This window comes from Mobula birostris, chromosome 3 (assembly GCF_030028105.1).
Source record: "Mobula birostris isolate sMobBir1 chromosome 3, sMobBir1.hap1, whole genome shotgun sequence".
Taxonomy (NCBI): Eukaryota; Metazoa; Chordata; class Chondrichthyes; order Myliobatiformes; family Myliobatidae; genus Mobula; species Mobula birostris.
Window position 1 is genome coordinate 228,213,511 of NC_092372.1, and position 19,075 is coordinate 228,232,585.

The 19,075-nt window shown below is 52.1% G+C and overlaps 1 protein-coding gene across 4 annotated transcripts in view; it reads left to right on the forward strand.

The window, feature by feature from the left end:
* LOC140195624 (uncharacterized) overlaps positions 1-19,075 on the forward strand; it is a 155,254-nt gene that overhangs the window by 109,351 nt on the left and 26,828 nt on the right. For all 4 annotated transcript variants that reach the window (XM_072254283.1, XM_072254282.1, XM_072254285.1 and 1 more), the window contains 2 exons: positions 8,256-8,367; positions 17,433-17,659. In XM_072254283.1, the coding sequence (XP_072110384.1) occupies positions 8,256-8,367; positions 17,433-17,659 (339 nt within the window). The remainder of the gene's footprint in view (positions 1-8,255; positions 8,368-17,432; positions 17,660-19,075) is intronic.

Consider the following 19,075-nt stretch of genomic DNA (forward strand, 5'->3'; position numbering starts at 1 on the left):
AGGACATTCTCTCTCTCTCCCCCCTCCCACCCTGGACATTCTCCCCCCCCACCCTGGACATTCTCTCTCCCCCTCCCACCCTGGACATTCTCTCTCTCTCCCCCCTCACACCCTGGACATTCTCTCTCTCCCCCTCCCACCCTGGACATTCTCCCCCCCCCCCACCCTAGACATTTTCTCTCCCCCCTCCCACCCCGGATATTCTCTCTCCCCCCCCCACCTTAGACATTCTCCCTCCCCTCTCCCACTCTGGATATTCTTCCCACCCCCCACCCTGGACATTATCTCTCTCCGGCCTCCCACCCTGGAGATTCTCTCCCCCCCCTAAACCATCCTGGACATTCTCTCTCCCCCCTCCCACCCTGGACATTCTCCCCCCTCCCACCCTGGACATTCTCTCTCTCCCACTCCCACCCTGGACATTCTCTCTCTCTCCCCCTCCCAGCCTGGACATTCTCTCTCTCCCCCTCCCACCCTGGACATTCAATCTCTCTCTCCCCCTCCCACCCTGGACATTCTCCCCCCTCCCACCCTGGACATTCTCTCTCTCCCCCTCCCACCCTGGACATTCTCTCTCTCCCCCTCCCACCCTGGACATTCTCCCCCCACCACCCTGGACATTCTCCCCCCTCCCACCCTGGACATTATCTCTCTCCCACTCCCACCCTGGACATTCTCTCTCTCCCCTCCCACCCTGGACATTCTCCCCCCCCCACCCTGGACATTCTCTCTCTCTCCCCCTCCCACCCTGGACATTCTCTTTCTCCCCCTCCCACCCTGGACATTCAATCTCTCTCTCCCCCTACCAGCCTGGACATTCTCTCTCTCTCCCCCTCCCAGCTAGGACATTCTCTCTCTCTCCCCCCTCCCACCCTGGACATTCTCCCCCCCCCACCCTGGACATTCTCTCTCCCCCTCCCGCCCTGGACATTCTCTCTCTCTCCCCCCTCCCACCCTGGACATTCTCTCTCCCCCCTCCCACCCTGGACATTCTCTCTCTCCCCCTCCCACCCTGGACATTCTGCCCCTCCCCACCCTGGACATTCTCTCTCCCCCCTCCCACCCTGGACATTCTCTCTCTCCCCCTCCCACCCTGGACATTCTGCCCCTCCCCACCCTGGACATTATCTCGCCCCCCCTCCCACCCTGGACATTCTCTCTCCCCCCTCCCACCCTGGACATTCTCTCTCCCCCTCCCACCCTGGACATTCTCTCTCTCTCCCCCCTCCCACCCTGGACATTCTCTCTCCCCCTCCCACCCTGACATTCTCTCTCTCCCCCTCCCACCCTGGACATTCTGCCCCTCCCCACCCTGGACATTATCTCGCCCCCCCTCCCACCCTGGACATTCTCTCTTTCCCCCCTCCCACCCTGGACATTCTCTCTCCACCACCCCACCCTGGACATTCTCCCCCCCCACCCTGGACATTCTCCCCCCCCACCACCCTGGAAATTCTCTCTCCCCCCCTCCCACCCTAGACATTCTCCTGCCCCCCCCACCCTGGACATTATCTCATCCCCCCTCCCACCCTGGACATTCTCTCTCTCCCCCTCCCACCCTGGACATTCTCCCCCCCCCACCCTGGACATTCTCTCTCTCTCCCCCTCCCACCCTGGACATTCTCTTTCTCCCCCTCCCACCCTGGACATTCCCCCCCCCACCCTGGACATTCTCTCTTTCCCCCCTCCCACCCTGGACATTCTCTCTTTCCCCCTCCCACCCTGGACATTATCTCTCTCCCCCTCCCAGCGTGGACATTCTCTCTCTCTCCCCCTCCCACCCTGGACATTCTCTCTCTCTCCCCCTCCCACCCTGGACATTCTCTCACCCCCTCCCACCCTGGACATTCTCTCTTTCTCCCCTCCCACCCTGGACATTCTCTCTCCCCCTCCCACCCTGCACATTCTCTCTCTCCCCCTCCCACCCTGGACATTCTCTCTCTCTCCCTCCCACCCTGCACATTCTCTCTCTCCCCCTTCCACCCTGGACATTCTCTCTCTCCCCCTCCCACCCTGGACATTCTCTCTCTCCCCCTCCCACCCTGGACATTCTCTCTCTCTCCCTCCCACCCTGCACATTCTCTCTCTCCCCCTTCCACCCTGGACATTCTCTCCCCTTCCCCAAACCACCCTGGAGATTATCTCCCCCCCCCCCAAACTACCCTGGAGATTCTCTCCGCCCCCCCCCCAAACCACCCTGGAAATTCTCTCTCCCCCCCCCCACCCTGGACATTCTCTCTCCCCCTTCCACCCTGGAGATTCTCTCCCCCCCCCAAACCACCCTGGAGATTCTCTCTCCCCCCCTCCAACCCCAGACATTCTCTCTCCCCCCCCCCTCCAACCCCGGACATTCTCTCTCCCCCCCCCCACCTTAGACATTCTCCCTCCCCTCTCCCACCCTGGACATTCTCTCTTCCCCCCTCCCACCCTGGACATCCTCTCTCTTCCCCCCGACCTTAGACATTCTCCCTCCCCTCTCCCACTCTGGACATTCTCCCCCCCCCCCACCCTGGACATTATCTCTCTCCCCCCTCCCACCCTGGAGATTCTCTCCCCCCCCCAAAACCACCCTGGACATTCTCTCTCCCCCCTCCCACCCTGGACATTCTCTCTCTCCCCCTCCCACCCTGGACATTCTCCCCCCCCACCCTGGACATTCTCTCTCCCCCCTTCCACCCTAGACATTCTCCCCTCCCCACCCTGGACATTATCTTGCCCCCGTCCCACCCTGGACATTCTTGCCCCCGTCCCACCCTGGACATTCTTCCCACTCCCACCCTGGACATTCTCTCTCTCCCCCTCCCACCCTGGACATTATCTCGCCCCCCCCTCCCACCCTGGACATTCTCTCTTTCCCCCCTCCCACCCTGGACATTCTCTCTTTCCCCCCTCCCACCCTGGACATTCTCCCCCCCTCCCACCCTGGACATTCTCTCTCTCCCCCTCCCACCCTGGACATTCTGCCCCCCCCCACCCTGGACATTATCTCGCCCCCCTCCCACTCTGGACATTCTCCCCCCTCCCACTCTGGACATTATCTCGCCCCTCTCCCACTCTGGACATTCTCCCCCCCCCCCACCCTGGACATTATCTCTCTCTCCCCTCCCACCCTGGAGATTCTCTCCCCCCCCAAAACCACCCTGGACATTCACTCTCCCCCTTCCCACCCTGGACATTCTCTCTCCCCCCCCCACCTTAGACATTCTCCCACCCTGGACATTCTCTCTCCCCCTCCCACCCTGGACATTCTCTCTCCCCCTCCCACCCTGGACATTCTCCCCCCCACCCTGGACATTCTCTCTCCCCCCTTCCACCCTGGACATTATCTTGCCCCCGTCCCACCCTGGACATTCTTCCCACTCCCACCCTGGACATTCTCTCTCTCCCCCTCCCACCCTGGACATTATCTCGCCCCCCCCTCCCACCCTGGACATTCTCTCTTTCCCCCCTCCCACCCTGGACATTCTCTCTCTCCCCCTCCCACCCTGGACATTCTGCCCCCCCCCACCCTGGACATTATCTCGCCCCCCTCCCACTCTGGACATTCTCCCCCCTCCCACTCTGGACATTCTCTCTCTCCCCCTCCCACCCTGGACATTCTCTCTCTCTCTCCCCCCTCCCACCCTGGACATTCTCTCTCCCCCCTCCACCCTGGACATTCTCTCTCCCCCCTCCCACTCTGGACATTCTCTCTCTCCCCCTCCCACCCTGGACATTCTCTCTCTCTCTCCCCCCTCCCACCCTGGACATTCTCTCTCCCCCCTCCCACCCTGGACATTCTCTCTCTCTCCCCCTCCCACCCTGGACATTCTCCCCCCCCCCCCACCCTAGACATTTTCTCTCCCCCGTCCCACCCCGGATATTCTCTCTCCCCCCCCCCACCTTAGACATTCTCCCTCCCCTCTCCCACTCTGGATATTCTTCCCACCCCCCACCCTGGAACCCTGGACATTATCTCTCTCCGGCCTCCCACCCTGGAGATTCTCTCCCCCCCCTAAACCATCCTGGACATTCTCTCTCCCCCTCCCATCCTGGACATTCTCCCCCCACCACCCTGGACATTATCTCTCTCCCACTCCCACCCTGGACATTCTCTCTCTCTCCCCCTCCCACCTTGGACATTCTCCCCCCTCCCACCCTGGACATTATCTCTCTCCCACTCCCACCCTGGACATTCTCTCTCTCTCCCCCTCCCACCTTGGACATTCAATCTCTCTCTCCCCCTCCCAGCTAGGACATTCTCTCTCTCTCCCCCCTCCCACCCTGGACATTCCCCCCCCCCCCACCCTGGACATTCTCTCTCCCTCCTCCTCCCACCCTGGACATTCTCTCTCCCTCCTCCTCCCACCCTGGACATTCTCTCTCCCCCCTCCCACCCTGGACATTCTCTCTCTCCCTCCCTCCCACCCTGGACATTCTCTCTCTCCCCCCCCACCCTGGACATTTCCCCCCCCCCCACCCTGGACATTCTCTCTTTCCCCCCTCCCACCCTGGACATTCTCTCTCCACCACCCCACCCTGGACATTCTCCCCCCCCCACCACCCTGGAAATTCTCTCTCCCCCCCACCACCCTGGACATTCTCCCCCCCCCTACCCTGGACATTATCTCTCTCCCACTCCCATCCTGGACATTCTCTCTCTCCCCCTCCCACCTTGGGCATTCTATCTCTCTCTCCCCCTCCCAGCCTGGACATTCTCTCTCTCTCCCCCTCCCACCCTGGACATTCTCTCTCTCCCCCTCCCAGCCTGGACATTCTCTCTCTCTCCCCCTCCCACCCTGGACATTCTCTCTCTCCCCCCTCCCACCCTGGACATTCTCTCACCCCCTCCCACCCTGGACATTCTCTCTTTCTCCCCTCCCACCCTGGACATTCTCTCTCCCCCTCCCACCCTGCACATTCTCTCTCTCCCCCTCCCACCCTGGACATTCTCTCTCTCTCCCCCTCCCACCCTGGACATTCTCTCTCCCCCTCCCACCCTGCACATTCTCTCTCTCCCCCTTCCACCCTGGAGATTCTCTCCCCCCCCCCAAACCACCCTGGAGATTCTCTCTCCCCCCCTCCAACCCCAGACATTCTCTCTCCCCCCCCTCCAACCCCGGACATTCTCTCTCCCCCCCCCCACCTTAGACATTCTCCCTCCCCTCTCCCACCCTGGACATTCTCTCTCCCCCCTCCCACCCTGGACATTCTCTCTCTTCCCCCCGACCTTAGACATTCTCCCTCCCCTCTCCCACTCTGGACATTCTCCCCCCCCCCCACCCTGGACATTATCTCTCTCCCCCCTCCCACCCTGGAGATTCTCTCCCCCCCCAAAACCACCCTGGACATTCACTCTCCCCCTTCCCACCCTGGACATTCTCTCTCCCCCCCCCACCTTAGACATTCTCCCACCCTGGACATTCTCTCTTCCCCCCTCCCACCCTGGACATCCTCTCTCTTCCCCCCGACCTTAGACATTCTCCCTCCCCTCTCCCACTCTGGACATTCTCCCCCCCCCACCCTGGACATTATCTCTCTCCCCCCTCTCACCCTGGAGATTCTCTCCCCCCCCAAAACCACCCTGGACATTCACTCTCCCCCTTCCCACCCTGGACATTCTCTCTCCCCCCCCCCCACCTTAGACATTCTCCCACCCTGGACATTCTCTCTCCCCCCTCCCACCCTGGACATTCTCTCTCTCCCCCTCCCACCCTGGACATTCTCCCCCCCCCACCCTGGACATTCTCTCTCCCCCCTTCCACCCTGGACATTATCTCGCCCCCCCCTCCCACCCTGGACATTCTCTCTCTCTCCCTCCCCCACCCTGGACATTCTCTCTCCCCCCTTCCACCCTAGACATTCTCCCCTCCCCACCCTGGACATTATCTTGCCCCCCTCCCACCCTGGACATTCTTCCCACTCCCACCCTGGACATTCTCTCTCTCCCCCTCCCACCCTGGACATTATCTCGCCCCCCCCTCCCACCCTGGACATTCTCTCTTTCCCCCCTCCCACCCTGGACATTCTCTCTTTCCCCCCTCCCACCCTGGACATTCTCTCTCTCCCCCTCCCACCCTGGACATTCTGCCCCCCCCCACCCTGGACATTATCTCGCCCCCCCCCCACCCTGGAGATTCTCCCCCCTCCTACCCTGGACATTATCACTCTCCCCTCCCACCCTGGACATTCTCTCTCTCCCCCTCCCACCCTGGACATTCTCTCCCCCCCCCCCACCCTGTACATTATCTCGCCCCCCCCCCACCCTGGACAATCTCCGCTCCCCCACCCTGGACATTATCTCGCCCCCCCCCCCACCCTGGAGATTCTCCCCCCTCCTACCCTGGACATTATCACTCTCCCCTCCCACCCTGGACATTCTCTCTCTCCCCCTCCCACCCTGGACATTCTCTCCCCCCCCCACCCTGGACATTATCTCGCCCCCCTCCCACCCTGGACATTCTCTCTCTCTCCCCCTCCCACCCTGGACATTCAATCTCTCTCTCCCCCTCCCAGCCTGGACATTCTCTCTCTCTCCCCCTCCCACCCTGGACATTCTCTCTCTCCCCCTCCCAGCCTGGACATTCTCTCTCTCTCCCCCTCCCAGCCTGGACATTCTCTCTCTCTCCCCCTCCCAGCCTGGACATTCTCTCTCTCTCCCCCTCCCAGCTAGGACATTCTCTCTCTCTCCCCCTCCCACCCTGGACATTCTCTCTTCCCCCCCCCCACCCTGGACATTCTCTCTCTCCCCCTCCCACCCTGGACATTCTCCCCCCCCACCCTGGACATTTTCTCTCCCCCCTCCCACCCTAGACATTCTCCCCCCCCACCCTGGACACTATCTCACCCCCCCCCCCACACCCTGGACATTCTTCCCCCTCCCATCCTGGACATTCTTCCCCCTCCCATCCTGGACATTATCTCTCTCCCACTCCCACCCTGGACATTCTCTCTCTCCCCCCCCACCCTGGACATTCTCTCTCCCACTCCCACCCTGGACATTCTCTCTCTCCCCCTCCCACCCTGGACATTATCTCGCCCCCCCTCCCACCCTGGACATTCTCTCTTTCCCCCCTCCCACCCTGGACATTCTCTCTCTCTCCCCCTCCCACCCTGGACATTCTATCTCTCTCTCTCTCCCTCTCTTAGCCTGGACATTCTCTCTCTCTTTCCCCCTCCCACCCTGGACATTCTCTCTTTCCCCCCTCCCACCCTGCACATTCTCTCTCTCCCTCTCCCACCCTGGACATTCTCTCTCTCTCTCCCCTCCCACCCTGGACATTCTCTCTCTCTCTCCCCTCCCACCCTGGACATTCTCTCTTCCCCCCCCCCCCACCCTGGACATTCTCTCTCCCCCCTCCCACCCTGCACATTCTCTCTCTCCCCCTCCCACCCTGGACATTCTCTCTCTCCCCCCCCCCCCCCCAGCATTGCGTGTGCCACTGAACTGAAGGAGAACGTTTAAAAATATAATTTTATGTATTTATAGATACAGTGTGGAATCGGTCCTTCTGGCCTTTTAAACTGTGCTGTACAGCAACCCCCAACCACCCCGTATAACCCTAACCTCGTCACAGGACGGTTTACAATGACCAGTTAACCAACATGGTGTGCCTATGGACTGTGGGGACCTGGGGAAACCCCGCATATTCCGCAGGGAGGACGTACAGAGACTCGTTCCAGAGGTCACTGGTACTGAACTCTGAATTCCGCTATCCCAAGCTGTAATAGCATCACCCTTACCACTGCACTACCGTGACTTCCCCATTTTATGCCCCTAGAACTATAAGATGGATTCTTGACTTCGCAATCTACCTTATTTTGGCTTCATTCCTTATTAGTTTGTCTGCGCTCTCTCTGTCACTGTAACACTCTGCCTCCTGTTATTGTTTTACCTTGTTCTACCTCAGCGCTCTGTGTAATGGTCTGATCTGTATGGACAGTGTGCAGGACAAGCTTTTCACTCTGACAATCATACTCCAGTTTTGGCTGCATTGCGCTTCGTGGCCTCCTGATAGACGAACGGTGGTCAAGAACCATCAGCCCTTTTCATCAAACACAGTCCACAAGTTGATGGTAAACACTACCCACTGTGTGGTGGGAAGAATTGGAATTGTTTGTTAGTTTATTTGGGTAACATTACCTTGTCTTGTGTGTTGCGCACCTTGGTCTGGAGCAACTTTGTTTCCTTTGGCGGTATATGTATATATGGTTGAAATGTCAATAACCTTGAACTTGGATAAGATGAATTAACCATCATCTCTCTTACTGTTCAGCAAGAAATCCACTCTCGCCTGAAGCAGTTTCTGGATGAAATCTGCAATGAATTATCGGTGCAGTTTGAACCGGTCCTGAAGCCACTGCAGATAATCGATGAAATTATCCCCAGTAAGTAGAGGGCTTTGACGAACACCTCCGCGAAAGCCAGGGTCTCCTGTAGGACACCATTTCAATTCAACCTGCCATTCCCAATCCCATTCCAACATGTGGAGAGTGAGCGTCCTTTTAGAACGGAGATGAGGAGGAATTTCTTTAGCCAGAGAGTGGTAAATCTGTGGAATTCTTTGCCAAAGGCAGCTGTGGAGGCAAATTCTTTATGTATGTTTAGGGCAGAGATTGATAAGATTCTTGATTGATCAAGGTATGAAGGGATATGGGTAGAAGGCAGGAGACTGGGGCTGAGAGGTCACTGGATCAGCCTCCTTGGGCCAAGTGACCTATTTCTGTTCCTATACCTTATGGCCTAGTGATCTTAGGTCAGTCCATGATCGCCTCTACTGCCACAATGAAGCCAGACCTGGGTTGGACGAATAACATCTCAACCTAAAGGCATCGATTATTCCAATTCCTGGTCGTTTCTTCCCCTTCCCCTTCTCTCTATTCCCTTTCACAATTGTGGTTCACCTCTCACCCCTTCTAGTCTCACCTGCTCATCACCCCCCTCTGGTGTCTCTCCTCCTGTCCTTTCTCCAATGGTCCCCTCTCCTTTCCTTCTCCAGTAAGTTGCCTTTTCCCCATCACCTCTCTGCTTCTTAGATTACCCATAAGACGTAAGAGCAGAATTAGGCGGTTCAGCCCATCGAGTCTGCCCTCCCCCTCCACTTGGTTTCACCTATCACCTTTTAACGTCCTCCTACCCTCCCCCCACCCCACCCCATCTTCTCATTCCAGCTTCTTCCCCCTTCCTTCCCAGTCCTGATGAACGGTTTCAGCCAGAAACGTTGACTGCTTATTCATTTCCATAGATGGTGCCTGACCTGCTGAGTTCCTCCAGCATTTTATGTGTGTGTGTGTGTGTGTTGTATTAACAAATACGCCGCTGTTGTGGATTAGTGGGGTTTGTGCAGGGGGTGTTACATATAATGCAGAGTAAGAACTACAACAGGAAAGATTCTAGCAAGGGTAGAGAATAGGGCTGACTGACAGGAGGCGAAGAGTGAGAATAAAGGGAGCCTTTTCCGGTTGTCTGCCAGTGACTCATGGTGTTCCACAGGGGTCTGTGGTGGGACCAATTCTTTTTACGTTATATGTCAATGATTTGGATGACAAAATTGACAGCTTGTGGCCAAGTTTTCTGATAATATGAAGATAGGTAGAGAGGAAGGTAGTTTTGAGGAAGTAGATAGACTACAAGAAGACTTAAATTAGAAGAATGGGCAAAGAAATGGCAGATGGAATAGATTGCAGGAAGTGTATGGTCATGCACATTGGTAGAAGAAATGAAAGGGTTGTCTGTTTTCTGAATGGAGAGAAAATACAAAAATACAAAAAATACAAAACAAAAAATGCTAAGGGAATTGGGATCCTTGTGCAGGATTCCCTAAAGGTTAATTTGCAGGTTGGGTCTGTGGTGAGGAAGGCAAATGCAATGTTAGCATTCATTTCAAGAGGACTAGAATATAAACACAAGGATAAAATGCTGAGGCTTTATAAGGCTCTGGTAAGGCCTCACTTAGAGTATTGTGAGCAGTTTTGGGCCACTTATCTAAGAAAGGATGTGCTGACATTGGAGAGGGTCCTGGGGAAGTTCATGAGAAAGATCCCTGGAATGAAAGGGTTAACATATGAGGAGAGTTTGAAGGCTCTGGGCCTGTACTCACTGGAGTTTGGAAGAATGACAGGAACCTCGATAGAGTGGATGTAAAGAGGACGTTTCCTATGGTGGAGGAGTCTAGGACCAGAGGGCACAGCCTCAGAATAGAGGGGCATCCCTTTAGAACAGAGATGAGGATTTTCTTTATTCAGAGAGTGGTGAATCTGTGGAATTCATTGCCACAAACAGCTGTGAAGACCAAGTCATTGGATAAATTTAAAGTGGAGGTTGACAGGTTCTTGTTTAGTCAGGGAATCAAAGGTTAAGGGAGAAGACAGGAGAATGGAGTTGAGAGTGTTAATAAATTAGCCATGATGGAATGGTGGAGCAGATTTGATGGGTTGAATGACATAATCATGTTTCTATGTCTTATGTCGCACAACAGAGTAGTACGATTGAGTGCTTTAATGAATCATGTTAGCGACGGTAAACGCCATGGGAGTGACAAACATAGGCACTCAAAAGCCTCTGCCACTAAGAGGCAGCCCAATTAATTCACCGCGTGATTGATCGACCGCATACACTACGCACTCAAAAGACTATGCCAAAAAAAAGCGTGCCTCCCGTGCTCCGGGCGTCCAGTCAATTTGCCTGCACATTCGATCGGTCCCCTGCATCCTTGCCACATTCTCAGAATCAATCTGATGCGATACACTCAGCCAGAAACATTGACTGATTATCCCCCTCCATAGAGACTCAGTATCAGTATCAGCAAATACTGTGTTCCTCCAGAACTTTGTGTGTGTGTGTGTTACATTGGGAGAATAAGGCTCTGTTGTGAGTAAGTGTTATTTATGTGTGGGGTGTGTGGTGGGGTGGGGCGTTCATCACGAATGTGGTGAGTCAAATGTCTCATGTCTCTGGTGTCTGGCTCCATTGCCCTATGTTTGGGAATCCCCTGATATTGTTGAGGCAGAACTGGAGTTTAACAGTATTTTCATTTCTCTGCTCCCTTTCGGGGTGCTTCTGCACTGCAGTAACACCCTCTCACTTCCCATCACCATTCCTATCCTCTCATTAAACCATAAGCTGTGGGAACAGACATGGGCCCCTCGATCCTTCTCTGCATTCAATAGAACAGTGGCTGATCCAGCATTCCTCATCCACTTTCCTGCCCTTTCACCCGAACCCCTGCATCTTCTCTGAGGATCGTCATCTTGTCGTGGTGAGTTCCTGAGGTCCCGAGAGCGATGCCGTCTGGAGATTAGCTCCTGGTTGGGTAAGGACAAAGAGCAATCCAGCCACGACCTCAGTGGTGGAGCTGGCAGAAGATGATGACGCATCACAATGACAGTGAAGGTGGAGGAAGCCTACAGCAGTGAAGGGTCCCCTGCCATCTTACACTCCATGCACTGGACCCTGACCCCGATCTGTCAAGGACCGTGTGATGGTTGGCTGTGCATCAGACTCCATAGACTCACAGTCATGCAGAGGCGTTCTCCATTAAGAGAATAGCCCAATGGGAGAACATCACCCTCGACTCGAGTGATCGCACTACTAAACCCCTGAACCCTCACTGATTAGAAATCTATTTATTCCATCCTTGTATGCTTGCTTGCTGAACTCTCTGTATCAAGGAGTTCTACTCACCCTTCTGAGGGAAGAAATTCTCAGTTATCAGTCACACCTGGATCAGGCCACCAGACTCACTGGCCAGAAACCATCTCAGCAATCAGAAACGGATTGGCTTGAGTATCACTGGCGCAAGTTGTGAAATGTGTTGCTCTGTAGTGGCAGTGGCAGGACATTTGTACAAAATTACTGACAGTTACAGTAAGAAATGAAGAGCTGCTACAAAGATTGGGGCTGAGAGGGAAATGGATCAGCCATGATGAAATGGCGGAACAGACTCAATGGGCCAAATGGCCTCACTCTGCTCCTGTATCTTATGGTCTTAAATAAAGAAGAACTGTTTGTGATTTCACAGACCGTTCAGAAATCTGATGGGGGTGAGGTAGAGGCTGTTCCTGAAACATTGAGTGTGTGTCTTCAGGCTCCTGTACCTCCTCCCTGATGGTAGCAATGAGAAGAGGGCATGTCCTGGGTGGTGGGGTCCTTGATGATGGATGCCAGCTTTTGAAGGCGCCCTGGATGCCGGGGGGCCTGGTGCCCATGATGGAGCTGGCTGAGTTTACAACTTCCTGCGGCTTTTTCTGGTCCTGTGCTCTGGCCCCTCCATCCCAGACAGTGATGTAACCAGTCAGAATACTCTCCACGGTACTTCAGTAGAAATTTACTAGAGCCTTTGGTGACATACCAAATCTCCTTTAGCTCCTTGCCTAACTCCCTAAGAATCCTGTTTCAGTAAGGTTACCTCTCATTCTTTAAAACCCCATTGAGTTCAACCCAGTTTTCAATCTGTTTAACCCTGGGATTCCCAACCTTTTTTGTGCCATGGATCAATACCATAAAAGAGGGGTCCATGGGCCCCAAATTGGGAATCCCTGGTATAACCAATAAGAATCAGATTAACTATTGCTGACTTAAATGATGTGAAATTTGTTTGTTTTGCGGCAGAGTGCAATGACATAAAATTACTCTAAATTTCAAAAATAAATAAATAACATTAAAAGGAGGAATAATGAGCGAGGCAGTGTCTGTGGACCATTCAGAAATCATGATGGTGTAGGGGAAGAAGCTGATGACCATTTCCCATAAACACAAGAGATTCTGTAGTTGCTAGAAATCCAGAACAACATACAGAAAATGCTGGAGGAACTTAGCAAGTCAGGCAGCATGTGTGGAAATGAACAACTGACATTTCAGACAGAGAGCCTTCATTAGGACCAGAAGACCGTTAGATGTAGGAGCAAAATTAGGCCATTTGGCTCATTGCATCTGCTTTGCCATTTCATCATGACTGATCCAATTTTCCTGTCAGCCCCAATCTCCTGCCTTCTCCCAGTATCCCTTCAAGCCCTGACCAATCAAGAATCTATCAACCCCTGCCTTAAACATACATAAAGACTTGGCCTTCACAGCTGCCTATCGTAAAGAATTTCACAGACTTGCCACCCTCCAGCTAAAGAAATTCCTCCTCATTGCCATTCTAAAAGAATGCTCATCTATTCTGAGGCTGTGTCCACTGGTCTTAGACTGTCCCACCATAGGAGACATCCTCTCCACATCCACTCTTGTCAAGGCCTTTCACCATTTCATAGGTTTCAGTGAGGTTACCCCTCATTCTTCTCAATTCCAGTTAATACAGGCCCAGAGCCATCAAACACTCTTCATACAACAAGCCACTCAATCCTGGAATCATTTTCGTGAACCTCCTTTCAACCCTCTCCAGCTTCAGTCCATCTTTTCTACGATAAGGGGCCCAAAATTGCTCACAATACTCCAAGTGAGGCCTCAGCAATGCTTTATAAAGTCTCAACATTACATCCTTGCATTTATATTCTATTCTCCTTGAAATAAGTGCCAACATCGCATTTGTCTTCCTCACCACAGACTCAACCTGCAAATTAACCTTTAGGGAATCCTGCACAAGGACTCTCAAATCCCTCTGTGCCTCATCTTTTTTGTATTTTCTCTCCTCTTAGAAAATAGTCAGCCCTTTTCATTTTTTCCACCAAAGTGCATGACCATACATTTCCCGGCACTGTATTCCATCTGCCATTTCTTTGCCCATTCTCCTAATCTGTTCTAAATCCTCCTGTAGCTTCTCTACTTCCTCAAAACTACCTGCCCCTCAACCTATCTTTCTATCGTCTGCCAACTTGGAAACAAAGCCATCAATTCTGTCATCCAAATCATTGACATATAACATAAAAGGAATCAGTCCCAACACAGACCCCTGTGGAACACTGTGAGTCACTGCCAGCCAACTAGAAAAGGCTCCCTTCATTCCCACTTTTTGCCTCCTGCCAATCCAGCCACTGCTTTATCCATACTAGAATTTCCCTGTAACTCAGCCTCATGTGTGCCCCTTGTCAAAGGCTTTCTGAAAATCCAAGTACACAACATCAATCAATTCTCCTTTGTCTATCCTGCTTGTTATTTCTTGAAAGAATTCCAACAAGTTTGTCAGACAAAATTTTCCCTTGAGGAGAACATGCTGACTACGATCTATTTTATCATGTGCCTCCAAGTACACTGAGACTTCATCCTTGATAATCGACTCCAACATCCTCCCAGCCACTGAGGTCAGTCTAACTGGCCTACAGTTTCTTTTCTTCTACCTCTCTCCCTTCTTGAAGAGTGGTGTGACATTTGCAATTTTCCAGTCTTCCAGAACCATACCAGAATCTAATGATTCTTGAAAGATCATTACTAATGCCTCCGTGATCTCTTCAGGCACCTGAGGTGTACACCATCTGATCCAGGTGACTTACCTACTTTTCAGTTTCCCAGGAGCCTTCTCTCTAGTGATGGTAACTTCACACACTTCATGATCCCTGACACCTGGAACTTCCACCATGCTGCTAGTCTCTTCCGCAGTGAAAATTGATGCAAAATACTTATTCAGTTCGTCTGCCATTTCCTTGTCCCCCATTACTACCTCTCCAGCATTGTTTTCCAGCGGTCTGATATCCACTCTGGAAGATATCCACTTTCACCTCTCTTTTACACTTTATGTTTCTGGAGAAACTTTTGGTTTTCACTTTAATAATATTGGCTAGCTTACTTTCGTATTCCTTCTTTAACTTAGGGATTTTTTTTGTTGCCTTCTGTTGGTTTTTAAAAGCTTCCCAATCCACTAACTTCCCACTAATATATGCCGTCTTGCTGGCTTTTATGTTGGCTTTGACCTCTCTTAGCCACGGTTGTGTCATCTTTCCTTTAGAATACTTTTTTCTCTTTGGGATGTACATATCCTGTGCCTTCCAAATTGCTTCCAGAAATTCCAGGGATTGCTGCTCTTCTGTCATCCCTGCCAGTGTTCTTTTCCAATCAGTTCTGGCCAGTTCCTCTCTCATGTCTCTGCAATTCCCTTTACTCCATTGTAATACTGATACATCTGACATTAGCTTCTCCTTCTCGAATTTCAGACTGAATTCAATCATATTATGATTCCTGTCCCCTAAGGGTTCTTTTACCTTAAACTCTCTAGTCAATTCTGATTCATTGATCAACACCCAATCCAGAATAGCTGATCCCCTCATGGGCTGAACCACAAGCTGCTTTAAAAAGTCATCTTGTAGGCACTCTAGAAATTTCCCCTTCTGGAATCCAGCACCATTCTGATTTTCCCAATCTGCCTGCACATTCAAGCCCCCCGTGACTATTGTAACAGTGCCCTTTTAGCATGCGTTTTCTGTCTCCTGTTGTAATTTGTACGCCACATCCTTAATACTGTTTGGCGGTCTGTACACAACTCCCATCAGGGTCTTTTTACCCTTGCAGTTCCTTAGCTCTATTCACAATGATTCAACACCTTACGACCCTATGTCACCTCTCTCTAATGATTTGATTTCATTTTTTACCAGCAGAGCAATGCTGCCCCCTCTGCCTTCCTGCCTGTCCTTCCGAAACAATGTGTATCCTTGGACATTAAGCTCCCAGCTATAATCTTTCAGCCATGATTCATTAATGCCAATCTGCAACTGTGCTGCAAGTTTATCTACCTTATTCCGTATACTGCGCTCATTCAAATACAACACCTTCAGTACTGTACTCACCCTTTTTGATTTTGTCCGCTTTTACATTGCAACTCACCCTGTTGATGCAATGTTGCCCTATCAACAGCCTCTCCTCACTGCATATTGCCTCTGTTGTAAACCAGCCACCTCATCTTCAGCACTATCCCCCACCTTTCCTACAATACTTCTTGCATTGAAATTTAGGCAGCTCAGGACGCTAGTTGTACCATGCTCAAGCTTTTGATTCCTGACTTTGTCTGAGATCTTATTAACGTCTGCCTCCACAACCTGTCCACTAACTGTTCTGACACTCTGGTTCCCATCCTCCTGCAACTCTAGTTTAAACCCCACTGTGCAGCATTAACAAACCTTCCCACTAAGATATTAGTCCCCCTCCAGTTCAGGTGCAAATCGTCCCTTCTGCACAGGTCCCACCTTCCCTGGAAGTGAAACCATGGATCCAAAAATCCTGCTGAAGGGTCTTGACCCGAAACGTCGACTGTGCTTTTTTCCGTAGATGCTGCCTGGCTTGCTAAGTTCCTCCAGCATTTTGTGTGTGTTGCTCGGATTTCCAGCATCTGCAGATTTTCTCTTATTTGTGATCCAAAAATCTTATGCCCTCCCTCCTACACCAACTCCTTAGCCATGTATCAAACTGTATAATCTTCCTAATTCTAGCATCACTATCACGCAGCACGGGTAGCAATCCTGAGATCACAACCCTGGAGGTCCTGCCCTTTAACTTAGTACCTAACTCCCTGTGACTCATCCTACCCATGTCATTGGTACCTACATGGACCACAACTTGGGCTGTTCACCCTCCCACTTCAGAATGCTGAGGACTCATTCTGAGGTGTCCCTGATCCTGGCACCCGGGAGTCAGCATTCCACCTGGGAATCTCATTCTTGCCCACAGAACCTCCTGTCCATTCCCCTAACTAACAAATCCCCTATCAGCACAGCATGCCTCTTCTCCCCCACTTCCCTTCTGAGGCACAGAGGCAGACTCAGTGCCAGAAACTCAATGTCTATGGCTTTCTTCTGATAGGTCAACCCCCATGACATATCCAAAGTGATATAGCTGTTGTTGAGGGGGTTGGGCACAGGGGTACTCTGCACTGGCTCCTTAACATCTTTCCCCTTCCTGACTGTCACCCAGTTTCCTGTGTCCTGTGCCTTGAGTGTAACTACCTCTCTATGTGCCCTATCTATCACCCCGTCAGCCTCCTGAATGACCTGGAGTTGATCCAGTTCAGCTCCAACTCCTTAACCTGGTTTGTTAGAGGCTGCAGCTGGATGCACTTCTTGCAGTTGTAGTTGTCAGGGAGGAGCACGCAACTATCCTGCCTGGCATCTCTACTGTCCCAGCTGCGCAGATATAAAGACGGGAAGGAAAACAAACTTAACCTTGAGCTTTTCTTTCCTTTGCTTTCTCTGACTGAAGCCTCGATCACCACTCTGGCTCTGTCCACTCAGACGAAGGTTGCTGCAGTGATGGCCACAATGCTTGCCCTGCCTTCCTTTAATTTGTTCTTGCTAATCAATCCCAATCACCAATTGGTCACTGGTCAAATCTCTTTTCACTGTGGTGACCCGCTGCTGCCTTTTATCCTCGGGCAGTGGACCTGATTGAAGTCCCCTCCTCTCCAAACTTCCGATGTCCAGATTGCTCACTGGTCAAAGCTCTTTTTTGTTTGGTCTTGGCCCAAAATATCGAATCTTTACCCCCCTCCGTAGACGATGATAACTGCTTATTGTTTCTTTCTTCTGGGTAGAGCTGATCGGAATCTGTAAATGGATGACGACTGTGTGTGCGCGATCCCAGGTGGACTTCAATCTGCCCAAGATTGAAGAGAGCGACGAGGAAGCAGAGCCAACCACGATCCTGAGGAAGCCAGTAGCATCTGAGACCCCGCCACTCCGGGAGCTGGAGAAATTCCTGGGGAAAGTCAAGATGATGAAAATAAATCAAACGGATGTAAATCCGACAGATCCTGTTGAGGTTCCTGCCGTTGTTTTTCAATTATCACTTCCACATTCTTTCTATAATTAGTCAGCCAGAACTCAGTACAATATTCCAAGTGTGCTGTAACCAGGGTTTTGTACAGTTGCAACATTGTCTTGAACTCAATTCCCAACTAATGAAGGACAATACACCACACCTTCTTAACCATCCTATCAACTTGCATGGTAACTTTGTGGGATCTATGGACGTGGGTCCTGAAGATCCCTCTGTTCCTCCACACTGCTATGAATCCTGCAATTAACCCTGTACTTTGCCTTCAAATTTGACCTTCCAAAGTCAATCACTTCACATTTTTCCGGGTTGAGCTCCATCTGTCACTTCTTAGCCCAGCTCTGCATCTTGTCAATGTCCCGTTGTAACCTAGGACAACTTTCTATACTATCCACAACTCCACCGAGCGTCATGTCACTTACTTACCTTTATGCCTTTCAGAACCTCCAACACCACTCCCTTCATAGTGTTGATATGCTGCAGGATATCACTGGTCCATTGGTGAATTCCTAGCTTCTAAGTTCTTCTTCACCTTAAATGTAGACGGGAAGTATTTATTTAAGACCCTGAACATTTGCGTGGCTCCGCACTCTCCTTTGCAACCTTTTTACTCTTAACACCTCCCTGCGAAGATATTGGTGCTCCTCCAGTTCAGACACATCCCATCTCTCTTGTGTGGTCATCAGTGCCCCGAAGCCGACCCTACACCAACCCCTTCAGGCACTGCTCGTTCCTTTAATTTCCACATTGCATCAGAATAATCTTGTGGTCACAATGCTAGAGGACCTGTCTTTTAAGTGCCTATACTTACAATGCAGGACCTCATCTCCTTTCCTGCCTACATTGTTTATACCAATATGGACCATGACCTCTGGTTGCTCACCCTCCACTTTCAGAATGCCCTGTACCAACTCGGGCTACCTTATGGGTTGCGTTGACCTGATGACTTGTGGGTGGGGTTGGACATGGATCTTATGAACTCTGAGTGGTGACCTTTGACTTCCTTGTAACCTGAGGGTAGTTGAGCTGTGACCTGTGAGTGGATTTGACCCTTTGGACTGGGGTAGGTGGAGGATTGACCATTGATTTTGTGGGCTGTGGGGGTGGGAGAGTTGGCCTGGTGGACTGTGAGTGGGGGAGCTGACTGTTGACCTGGTGAGCTATGGGTGGAGGGATTTGATTGTTGACCTGGTGGGCAATGAGGGTGGGAGTCTACCACTGACCTGGTGGGCCATGAAATGGGGAAGTTGACCGTTGATCTGGTGGACTGTGAGTAGAGGGAGTTTAGCACTGTCCTGGTGGGCTGTGGGTGGGGGGGATTTGACCATTGACCTGGTGGAGTGTGGGTGGGGGGAGTTGACCTGGTGGGCTGTGGGTGGGGGGATTTGACTGCTGACATAG